Source organism: Liolophura sinensis, chromosome 6 (genome assembly GCF_032854445.1).
Source record: "Liolophura sinensis isolate JHLJ2023 chromosome 6, CUHK_Ljap_v2, whole genome shotgun sequence".
Classification (NCBI taxonomy): domain Eukaryota; kingdom Metazoa; phylum Mollusca; class Polyplacophora; order Chitonida; family Chitonidae; genus Liolophura; species Liolophura sinensis.
The window spans coordinates 77160059-77172958 of NC_088300.1; the positions used below are offsets into that span (position 1 = coordinate 77160059).

Here is a 12900-nt window from a genome sequence, read left to right on the forward strand (position 1 = left end):
TAACACCGCTATTGTAGAGGATAGCTTACAAACCTAGCTACTAATTGGTGTCATCTTTACAGTCATGATTGTAGCCATAAATCAGCGTGTTGTCATGGCTCTACAAGACAGGTGAAGTAGTGATAACACAGTACTATCCTTCAGGCTTCTCACTGGCCATGTCAGGTGTGCTCCTAATGAGCAGTAATTACAGAGGGTTCATCACCCCAAAATAGCTCCAGGCTGAGGTCACAGCCAGGAGGCATTAGGACTCACATTACGTTACTTCTAAACTCTACATGTATACGTGACATTTTCACTAACAGTACATGTATATCAATAAATGAAACACCACCTGCTCAATATGAAGTGAAATGATCAGTCAAGAACAACACACGCAATAAAAAACTTGAATACAAGTCACAGAGAAACTAACATGAATGCAGAATAAACACAGAGCAACCCACTATGACAGGTATACAAGTCAAACAAATCAAGATGACCCATTTCAAAGTACACCCACAAGTCTCTTATGTAGTTACATGTATATTAGGTTGTATACTGTACATCTGAACAAACCACACTAGTCTGTACATACAAGAATAACATATAATGTTTGTATTAGTACAAGCATCCACACTGGGTTAAGCCATTTTTCTTTCATGCCGACTTTAAATTAACGCGAATTGTTATGTCCAAAAAACAAATATTATTACATTAGCTACAAAACTATATACGCAGATACAATGTTTTTTTTGTTGTTGTTGTTGTTGTTTTTTTTTACACTGATCAAATTAATAAACCAGGCCTCCCACCCATTCCCATTAGACATGGAATGTCACTGCCCATCCTGTTCTGGTTTATAGTATGACCAAGAACCTTGTAGTAAAAGCACAGTCCTGTCACTGAATCATTTAACTGATTTGTATTCATGAAATATTTGTACATCAATCTTGCATATATTAATTAACCTGCTCAAGTAACACAGGAAAGGGGTGTAAATCAGCTCTGTGGGATAACCTGTTACTGTCTGCTGAGAAGAAAATAATGTTCTCTAAATTTTAATACTTATTTGCACATGTACAAGAAAATATTTCTCCGAATACAAGCTACAGAGGTGAGTCTTAAACATTTAGTTCGGCCAGAGACTATGGATGAACTAACTGTGTATCAGCTGGACAAGTGCCTGAAAGAGAACTGATAATATCATAAGAAAAGAAAACTTGTAACTTAATTTCAATGCAGAGTAAAGATATAGATGTAGCACTGCACAGGTGAAGGAATACATATATGTATGTATTTATTTATTTATTTGACTGGTGTTTTACGCTGTACTCAAGAATATTTCACTTATACGACAGCCGCCAGCATTATGGTGGGTGGAAACATGGCAGAGTCCAGGGGGAATCACGGTTAGAAGAAATGATAGGTGATATGGTACACATGTACCGATGTAGTACAGGTACTTGTGGACCACTGTGGGGGTTTTAGCCTATCCAACCATGTGTGACTACTACATCATAGTACAAACACGGACCAGAGGTTGTACATAATATTAGATCCGATAGGACATGTGGAAACTAGGTGACCTATTTGACAGCTTAGTATGTCAGAAATAATAGTCTTCATGTAGGTTTAGAATTGTTAGTGAAGTATAAAGGGGAACTACTGAACCATAGCTGAATATGCCACAACCACAAATCAGGCTAATAACTGAGCTTCTAATGACCGGCAATCATCTTGTCTTTAATTGAATCAGCAATCAACAGGTGTTAGGTTTACCTGCTACCTTGTATTCACACAAAAAGCAAAGCTGTGGCCGGATAAAATCACACTTCATAAGAATCGTTTAAGCCAGAATACATGTACTTGTTTCACTCAATCTCAGATTTTCAGCTTATTTCTGTAAGTCATTTCGGTTGAACAGCTACAAGTAATACTAGTACATGTACCTAAATTTCCTTGTTCCACAGAACTAATTTTAAAATTTAGGTTTTAACACATTTTCTTTGAGGAGATGCAATCAGCACTGTATTCCCTTTACGAAATAAGTCAGTTTATAATCAGTGAATATGCTCAACATGTCATCACACAAAGGAAAGCCATGAAAAATGTAGGATATACATGTGCATGTAAGAATATCAATATTTGTATTGTTCTTAGAGACTTTACAGCAGGAGGGTCATGCTAGAGTTCTAAACCATGTAAGTAAAAGTCTACCTTCCCTAGTGTGCAAAGAGATCAAAGGCAGGCCCGTCTACAGGTGTTAACCTCTCTAGCCACCAAATAAACAGGATAAATGTCACAGTGAAGGACTTGGCCTATAAAATGTGTACTATGTACAATTATTCCAGAGGGTAAACAGCAGGGCTTGAAATTAGCGCTGGTCCGGTGGTCCCAGGCCAGTGGATTTTTTGTCAGACCAGTTGAGTTAGCAAAGCAGTAGAAAATACAAACACTATCAATGATAAGTCTTTGTCTTATTTAGAAAATGGGACAGGAACTTTTTTTTTTCGTACATCGGCGGCATAAATGTCACTTATACATGGAGTGAGGCTTGCTGAAAAACAGCAGTCGCCCTCTTCACATGATGGCGGGGCTCCGTTCCACTCTGGTCGCAGTTTGGTACACAGAAACACCCAAGCGGTGTACGAAGAGTTCCAGTCGACATCATTATGAAATGGAAGTCGGAAACGTCGGAAAGGTGATGTGACTGGAAGGCAAGTACAGTCAATAAACAAACAGCCTCTCTCATCATATGTATATCGTTTCATGTACACACGCCCAGTACATATTACTGATTTGTATGTCTCTAAATGCGGCAATAAATCAAAGCTAAGCTAAGCCCCCTGAAAAGAAAGCTACATTAACTGACAATCAAAGGTTAGAAAGAGACCTTCAGTATGACAGAGAGTGCCAACAGTGAACCTTTCAAATGTTGTGGACTCATGAGAGGCCATGGCTTCACCATAATGCAGTAATCTGCAGTACGATTGTACGTGGTGTAAGAAATTTGCGCTCACCGAAAATGACAAACAATCTTCGTTCATCATTGGCTGTTCCAATCTTAAAGTTGACTTTGCTGTATCCCATCAGAACAACACAATTAGCAAAATCAGGAATTGCTTTGTTTCACACAAGACCCACACTTGTAACACTCAATGATTCGTTTCCAAAGAAATTAGCCGTTTTATTCAAGTGCTTGTTATGGCGGTATCAAGCGTGGTCTTTTCATTTTGTAAGGACCAGTAGAACTCTGAGAATACTGGTCCTGCTGGCCAGTTAGACTTTCTGCTTAAATTCTAACCCTGACCAGAAGCCTTAAAGCTGTAGAATGTTTTCTTCAGCACTTGTTTGCTTATGGCTTAATACAGGTGTAAATTTCACATTTCAATACATTAGTTGTGTATTTCTCTTATGAAATCCCCCTTCATGTTTCCACAGGTTGAACGTATGGGTAGTATATTACAAAGAGTACATGTACATCACAGCAGGTACAAGTATTAGCCTTGAATGGATCCTCTCCCTGTGCATAATCCATGACCAACAGATTGGGCCTGCACACTTCCACCCACTCCGTGTACTACTCTAGTAGTACATGGCCTATGACAGCCTGATACTTCAGTAGACAAGTTATTCATAGCATTGTCTGACTGTTCTTTGCAGAAACTGTATCACATTGATTTAAAAGCTTGCTTTTCTCATTTTCGAATTTATGACGCCAATGGGTATAAGGTAACTTTGTGTAAGCTACAGTTCCCTCATCATCCAATGGATGCTGGCAGTGTAGAAATACTGCTCTGATAACAGTAAAATGTTTGGTATTGTGATATTCTGCTGATACTGTACTGCTGGTGTAGGCAGACTAGCGGGACATCCCGCTGATACTGTGTCGCTGGTGAATGCAGACTAGCGGGACATCCTGCTCATACTGTGTCGCTGGTGAAGGCAGACTAGCGGGACATCCCGCTGATACTGTGCTGCTGGTGAAGGCAGACTAGCAGGACATCCCGCTGATACTGTGACGCTGGTGAATGCAGGCTAGCCGGACATCCCACTGATACTGTGACGCTAGTGTAGGCAGACTAGCGGGACATCCCGCTGATACTGTGTCGCTGGTGAATGCAGACTAGCGGGACATCCTGCTCATACTGTGTCGCTGGTGAAGGCAGACTAGCGGGACATCCCGCTGATACTGTGCTGCTGGTGAAGGCAGACTAGCAGGACATCCCGCTGATACTGTGACGCTGGTGAATGCAGGCTAGCCGGACATCCCACTGATACTGCGACGCTAGTGAAGGCAGACTAGCGGGACATCCCGCTGATACTGCGACGCTGGTGAAGGCAGACTAGCGGGACATCCCGCTGATACTGTGCTGCTGGTGAAGGCAGAATGTAAAGATTTGAAAGGGTTCTTGTTTCATGCATAATTTACTTATCTTGTCAACATGTTATGTTTTGACTGGCTACCATGAATGATTATATACAGAGGCAGATTTACCATACAGCAAGAAGCCCAGACTTAACACTGTTTACAAACACAGGTTAAGTGTATGCCCTACACATTTGGTGGGCTCCTCAGAAAATACAACCAGACCTAATCTAATCATAGGTCAAATTTCTCCATAGTCAAGAATTCAAGTGCATCTCTGTTTACAGGCCAATAACCCATGAGCCCTAGGACAATCCAGTAGGTCTGTGCCTCTAGCCTATCCACCTGCTAAAGTTGTAGATCAGGTTTGGACAATCACAACTTCTCCTTACTCCTGGATGTATGCACATGTAGTTACTGTATCAACAAAGGGTGCCAGCATCACCGTAATATGAGGATGAAAATTCCACAGGGCATCAATACAAGGGATCAACTATCTTGTTACATGTACAGTATATAGAATTTTGTAAGTTGAAAGTTTAACTGGCTTTTTAAAACAAAGTTGGCCCGATTAATAAATCATACTTTATAAATTTGGCCTTACAGGTTTAATGGCAAACCATTACAAATCACAATAGGTCTGTAGTCAGACTATCATAGAACAGACAGAAAATCCAAATGAGAAAAGGCCAGTGTACAGAAGACTGTTACGCCATCACACTGTTAGGGAGATAAGTCACATGTATGAACAATCCAGGCTCCTGCAGAAAACAAGAGTTCTACAAAAAAAAAAGCATGAGGAATGCGTGACATTCCGTCATGGGCCTGTAACTGTTAAACAGGCTCTACAAAGCGTGTTATCGCATTCAGGAATAACAAATGGGGACATCCAGACAACACATCAACTTGACAGAGTTCAGCGTGGCAAGTACTTATTACAAACAAGCCAGACACACTTCAGTAGGCATTTTGGTCTTTTCCATTCATGTAACATCCTTCAAGCTAAGACAATGATAAGCACCCATTCTTTAATTTTCATGATGGAAGCTGAGAACTGCTCTAATTACAGGTAGTGTAGACATCAAACAAAGCATTCAGTTAGATGCCTTGAGAAGTAAAGATCACTTAGCCTTCTGGTGGGAAACACGACCTCCTCCTGACATTTAAGCTCTAACCCAATTCAACCACTGACAAGCTGATGTACAGGTATATCTGTGTGTTCACATAATGCACAGGTACACTGTAACCTGGGAGAATCTCAGCAGAAACAACCACACCAAGTGTACAGGTATATCTGTGTGTTCACATAATGTACAGGTACACTGAAACCTGGGAGAATCTCGGCAGAAACAACCACACCAAGTGTACAGGTATATCTGAGTGCTCACATAATGTACAGGTACACTGTAACCTAGGAAACTCTCAGGAGAAACCACCCCAAGTATACAGGTATATCTGTGTGTTCACATAATGTACAGGTACACTGTAACCTAGGAGAATCTCAGCAGAAACAACCACTCTAAGTGTCCAGGTATATCTGTGTGTTCACATAATGCACAGGTACACTGTAATCTGGGAGAATCTCAGCAGAAACAACCACACCAAGTATACAGGTATATCTGTGTGTTCACATAATGTACAGGTACACTGTAACCTAGGAGAATCTCAACAGAAACAACCACTCCAAGTGTACAGGTATATCTGAGTGCTCACATAATTCACAGGTACACTGTAACCTAGGAGAATCTCAGCAGAAACAACCACACCAAGTATACAGGTATATCTGAGTGCTCACATAATGTACAGGTCCACTGTAACCTGGGAGAATCTCAGAGGGAACCACACCTGGTGTACAGGTACATATGTTGTCATTTCAACAGCAAATTATAACAAGTCTTTAAACAATTCTGAAATAAAACAACAATAACAGTCATAAAGAGTGAATGACAGATTGATTGACAAGATGTAATAGTGTATGTCCATGTATATGCTAGCCATTGGTATTAGTACCAGTATTAACATCAGTAAGAAAAATATTATCCTGCCATACAAAAAAAATTTGCTCCCATTTAAAAATGGACGTCACATGTGCTGTTCTTTAATTTAAACAATTTCTTTTGGGCTGAAGTATGAGGTTGATTGATAAATATATTTCAAAGCGGGCTTTCACTGGGATTTCCATATTGTAACTGCGAATAATGGGGCAATAAATCTAGGGCAGATGAGAAATTGAAGTGTTCTTTGAGGTGTAAACAGGTTGGCAGAGCAAGTATTGTAACTAATGATAAATTGTATGATGTTAATACCACAACGAAGAAAACAGACGTGTCAAGTCAGAAGACCACGAACTGGCTCTAAGCCAAAAGATGATAATCTGGAGGTGTAATCCACACCAAACTCCTAACACTGAAGAATTACCTTGATGTCCTTAACTTGATAACATACCTGCAGTTTTAATTACCCATGTATGTTTATACTTGATCTTGATACACTTCAATCTTCCCTCCTTAGCTTTCAGAAATAAATATTCTTCCATACTTCCAATACTCTTCAATTTACCACCCTGGAAATGTTTTTTTGTTTAAGTGTGCTGCCCTCATCACGTCATAGCTGTGCACTATAATAACATTTTTCTTTTACAAAACTTCTGACTTAATATAATGTAGTTTTTAGCGAATAACAAAGTCTTGGCAAAAGAAAACACTAAAATGAAGTATTTAACAGATGAAATATTATTACACATTATTCAGGAAAATAGTTTGATGTATTTTTTTAGAATTTTTCTTATCAAGTTAAATGCATTTAAAGGACAGGATTCTACGGCAGTCTGTTGGGACCCAGGAGTTTCTCAGTCCCAAGCAGCACACTTCGCTTCAAGGTTCATTTGGTGGATGCATTCACAGCTCTATATGAATATGGATTCTGAACGATAAAATATAGCAATCTATGTGTGTCAAGTAACAAAAAGCTGATGTCATGTCACTGGTCCCAATTCGGTCAGAAAAGGGCATCCTAAGCCACAAGTTTCAAATGCATTTATACAGGTTCGAAAAATATTCTAAAAATATAAATCAAACTATATTCCTGAACAGTATTTAATGGTCATTCATCAGATATTTTTTATGCTAGTGTTTGCTTGCCTACCACCCTAGCAACGGAAACACCTGGTTCAAAACTGCTGTAGGAGAGGATGTGTTGGTTACATTTGTGTTAAATTGCGACAGTAAGATGTTATAAGGTGATAATGTTTCAGAAGTACTTTAAGATCACAGGAGACCTATTTTCAACTTGTACAGCTTTGACACAGAGAACAGTGCAGGTGAAATAAGAACTGAGTTACAGGTCAGTGTAAGTAACGATTCAGAATGTTTAGTGTTGAAGCTGAGCTGGGATCATGGTCAGCCGATCCCGGAGCTAATGTTTATGAATACATTTACATATACATCAGGTAATCTGTCACTGTTTCCTAGATATACACAAAACGGGATGTACCACATAAAAGAAGCAATATGCAGAAGTAACTTTCTTTTCTTTTAAAGTATTTATTTATTTTCACACATGCACACAACAATCCAGAGGCAAGCTAATTACGATACTTGACATGGACTGAGTTCAATGAGGCGTGATACATGCATATACATTGACGAGCTAAATGAGCAGTCAATTTGAAACTGAGAACAGTCAATTTGGGAGTGAGAAACAATCAATTTGGGACTGAGACAGTCTCTGGGTGTTTCATAAACCTGACACACGTGTAATGATCTGTGCACATGAAGAAAGCAATGAAGCAAACGTTAAAGATGTAAGTCACATGGGATTCCAGACAATGGTGTCTAAATGTACATTTCCAACCGGGAAATGTTACGGAGGCTAAATAAAATTTGTGTGATTTTTTAGTGTCATTAAATATTTGTAATGAAGTGTATTTGACATCTAACCAAGAGTGAATAATTCTGTTTATTTCCCATAGACTGCTTACCTGTCCATAAGCGAACACCGTAGCATTGTACCCCTCAAAACATCTGAAAGGGACAGGATAGAACATTGCTTATACAAGAGATCCATTTATAGAAAGGGTTTTTACATCTTTTGCTCCAATACAAAGCTGGAAATTTAACAGCAGTAGCTCCACAAAGGTATCTAGGCTTTTCTATTTAGAACTGTCAACCAATGAAACAGGAGCTCTGGTTAAACACAATGACAAGACGAGTAAGGATGTAAAAATTTCATGGCTGATTAAACTCCTAACAAAATATGACGCCTTGTCCTATGTCTGATACTGGAGATGAAAGGAGTTTTCACACAGAGTAATCCTGGCTTTATGGTAAAGCCATATATAGGGTGTATCATGATTTTACATCTGTAAAGGGATTTTATACCGTGTCAGTGTGCACACTTCTTTTTCCACCTTCCACCGAGATACATGTGTAATAGAATATCTGGAGCCTTACCAACCTTGATCCTTTTAGTTTAGGTGCATTTTCAGCTGACTTAAAAAGCTTAAAGACAGCATAAATGTTATGACTGGAAGAATGTATCTGTAATTTATTTACCTGATTCGTATTTTATGCATTGTAGTGTTTTCTGGTATATAAAATTAAGTGAAACATATAGTTCTGGGGTGGACAAAACGAAACTAGTCATCATACCCGCTATTTCAGATGAATTCCTTCACATAACATCCCTACTCATCATGCCTGCAGATGAATTTAGCTGCCAAGTGAAGGATGACTGAGTCTGCATTTGAAGTGATGTACACACTTATGTATGTACATGTATATAGTGGTGACTGTTACTTACCCATCAATGAGCCCACGGACACAGTTGTTATAGATGGCATCCTGGCTTGTGTCCATATCAAAGACATAATCGTAGGTGAAGGCTTTGTCCTTGCCGACAGTGATCTGAGGTTGGTCAGACGACACAGAGATGCACACCTGACACATGTCGATCTTCTCGCGGGCCAGCTGGGGACGTACCCTGCAAAAATAACACACCTTGTCATATTTCTCGGCCACGAGAATAAACTGCCATGAAATAGTCCGATTTTGAGAAAATACTCTGCGAAATGCTACACTTTATTAGTTTATTAAGCGAGTACTCTAAGAATTTCATTTCAGTCAATTTCACACATCTAAATTTCCCTTTATTGGTTTGTAACTTCCATATATTTATTACATGGAAGATGTGCTAATTTACTGTTCAGCTCCACAGCATTATTCGGTAACTAACTAGACACGCGCATCATTTATATTTAACTTTCATTCAACATTTACTCATACTGGAATGTATTTACACACAGTACTAACGGTAAGAGGTGTACAGGCACAAATACATGTAAAAAATTAGATGATACGCTTCTAAAATTAAAACAGAACGTACTGTATACACCCGAAGATTTGTGTGTATGCCTGAGTTTTCAAAAGCTAGCGAACATGGGAGATTTAAATCAGACAGCCCTGCCAAAATCAAAAGCAAATCTCCACAATGAACCAAGTGCTTGATGTTCTCCACCATGTGTTAGTTTTCAGATCGTCTAGGCTACAGCAAAAGCTCCTGTGCCACCACCAACTGCCATGGAGAATGCCTACCATGATATTTGTCTTTGCGACATTTTCGAGCGTTTACCATGAAGATGTAGCAAAAAGTTTAAAATGGTCTTTTTGGTTACTATACTGCAAGTTCTGTTTCTATGTTGCACAAAATCATCCCAATAATGTCAGTGTTAAAGTATCATCGAGGGCCATATCGAGGGACATAATATTATACATGTACCTATGATTTTGTGAAGAGAGAAGCTGTAATTGCTATGGAATTAACAAAAATATCACAATAACAGCTAGCAACATATGCACAGAAACACTTCACCTCAGATAGTATTACACTTCAGATAGTATTACACTTCAGATAAATACTATATACTGCACAGAAACACTTCACTTCAGATAGTATTACACTTCAGATAAATACTATATACTGCACAGAAACACTTCACTTCAGATAGTATTACACTTCAGATAAATACCATATACTGCCAGGAATTAAAGCACAAAATAATAAATTCTTGTTTTCTAGGCCCTATATTTGGAAATAGCCTATATCCACAACCATTTTATCATCTTTTGACCCAAAGATGGCAATTGTTAACAAGTTTATAGGGGTCAAGAAATGTTTAGACAGGTACAAGAAAATTAACCTATCACATCAGGCAGGTTACCATAGAAAACAATAATACTGCAACCCCTGCTATCAAAGCACCAGGAATGAAAAGTACAAAATACAATTGTCAGTGAGTGAGTTATTGAAATAAACCCCACACAGGTTGATGCAAAATAAATGTATTAACTTCATTCAAATTCATTCTTCTTGCGAAAGAGCTGACATAATTACTTTATTCTAGAATGTTTTTGGGCAATTTATATTTAGGCCTTTATTTATTTGTATACTTGGTAGTCTACATGTAACTACAAAGGAAAGAATCTGTGTACATGTTGCCCTACGTATACATGTATGCACATGTAGGCCCATGTATTTTCTTCATCCCTTTTCATTTGATCACCTTCAGACTTTCCAGGTGTATTACTGGTGATCCAAAATAGTGAAGTGTTGAGTGTTTGAAAAAAATATGTCCTGGGGTACTACGTACTTGGAAAGTCGGAAGTAAAGTACTCCCTCTGACAAAAAATTATCTGTAGCACTGTGCACAGGCAGAAGAAACAAACAAACATGATAACATAGCTGCATAAAAGAGCAGTTTCATTCCAAAATACATGTACCGGCAAAATAAGAGCTAAGTAGCTATAAATACAGATAGTGAGGACACATTATCCTGAAATACAGCCTTACATGTACATCAAGGTTCAGATAGAAACAGCTCCAGTACTCTGATTACATGTACAAAACATCAAAAGCCTGACCTGCGTATAAATCAGACATGTCAAAGGGCCACCAGATCTCCAGTTACAATACACTGAGCTAATGACTGTCAGCCAGCATCTCTACTGTAGGCCTACATGTCTCCATACGTGTGTGTATAGCAAGCCCTGAAAAGCTTATTAATTCCGCTCAGACACACTGAGCCCCTGATTTATTGTTCATTTTACACATGTACATGTAGTAGGAAACCATGCAATATGAATATATATTACAGTGCATATATATATATGTATACAGTGTAGATGAAGTTAACAGTGGATATTACTTCCTCCCACCATAACGCTGTCCGCCATTGTATATCTACAGGTATCACTATAATTTTCTTGAGTACTGCAGAAAACACCAAACACACTTGTCAAGATGAGTACTGCATAGGATATGAGTAAATGATTGACATTTAGTCACACTGGCAAAATTTCAGCCATTTTTGGTGAGTCAAGTGTTATGAATGATTGAATGAATGACTATAGATTAACTCCACATTGACAGTATACTGCCACCCTCTCATGGAGATGAGTTACATGCATGAAAGTATGTATATGCATGAGTAATGATCCAGTGAAAAGTGTCACATTACACACAACAATAATATGTATGTGTAAAGACAGATCTACAACACCATAAAGGCTGCCATAGTAAAACAGATAATGATCATATAAAGGAAGAAAGGGCTATCCATCAATGAATGAGTGGAATGATTTCCATGGTTACAGAGATTTTGAAATACATAATGCATACATGTAGTATTTTTGCAGGTAAATTCTCCACTTACATACTTGTAGCATTTTTCTCTTGAGGAAGATATCAGACTGTTTATGCAGAGTCAGTATGGACTGATGCCCATCTGAACTTTCTGCAAATGTAATTCTGACAGCAAGACATTTAAAGAACATTTTCACATGTCCATGTGTATACATGCGTATATGTTGCACTTGTATCTTGGTTAATATCGACATCTTTTAGTCAAATGAGAAGAAATTCTCATATTTAAATACACATGTAATTCATGACACAAACATCTGCATGTATATACATTGTATGTACATTCATGTGACCCACTTGATTGTTCGTACATATTGTTAGTCATGAAGACAGTGAATTACTGGGTGAAGTATGTAGGTGACCATGTGACAGCAGGATAGGAGGATGTCACAGGCTGTTGCTAAGATTTACCCCACCAGCCGGGTAAATGTCTCCATTTACACTTTCCAGAGTTTTCGAGCAGCACGGACATATAGAGACATATATACACACTCCGATTAACTGGGAAATGATGCATAAATTTATATATAAATTATATATTTGTATATAAATGACAACAGGTTGACAGTGACTTCATACTTAACTTTAGGCAACAGGTTGACAGTGACTTCATACTCAAAGGTCTCAAACTTTCATTTGACACAGCTTCAAAACACATACATGTAAACGTACTTACTTCCGCTGTACAACGAAAGATGTACTGAGAATGTATATGTGACGTTATTTTGTATTAAAGTAGTGTCAAGTTTGTCTATCAGAACCAACACAAAGCAACTGTTCGCTATCTACATGTGTAAATATGTTTTTAATTAACCATAATCCTGTACACAGTTGACTAACAGTGTGTGAAT

The 12900-nt window shown here is 38.4% G+C and overlaps 1 protein-coding gene across 2 annotated transcripts in view; it reads right to left on the reverse strand.

The window, feature by feature from the left end:
• The window catches only part of LOC135468131 (kinesin-like protein KIF21A), a 77873-nt gene that overhangs the window by 54419 nt on the left and 10554 nt on the right, over positions 1-12900 (reverse strand). For both annotated transcript variants that reach the window (XM_064746209.1, XM_064746208.1), the window contains exons 2-3: positions 9152-9331; positions 8331-8373 (exon numbers count right to left, since the gene is read on the reverse strand). In XM_064746209.1, the coding sequence (XP_064602279.1) occupies positions 8331-8373; positions 9152-9331 (223 nt within the window). The remainder of the gene's footprint in view (positions 1-8330; positions 8374-9151; positions 9332-12900) is intronic.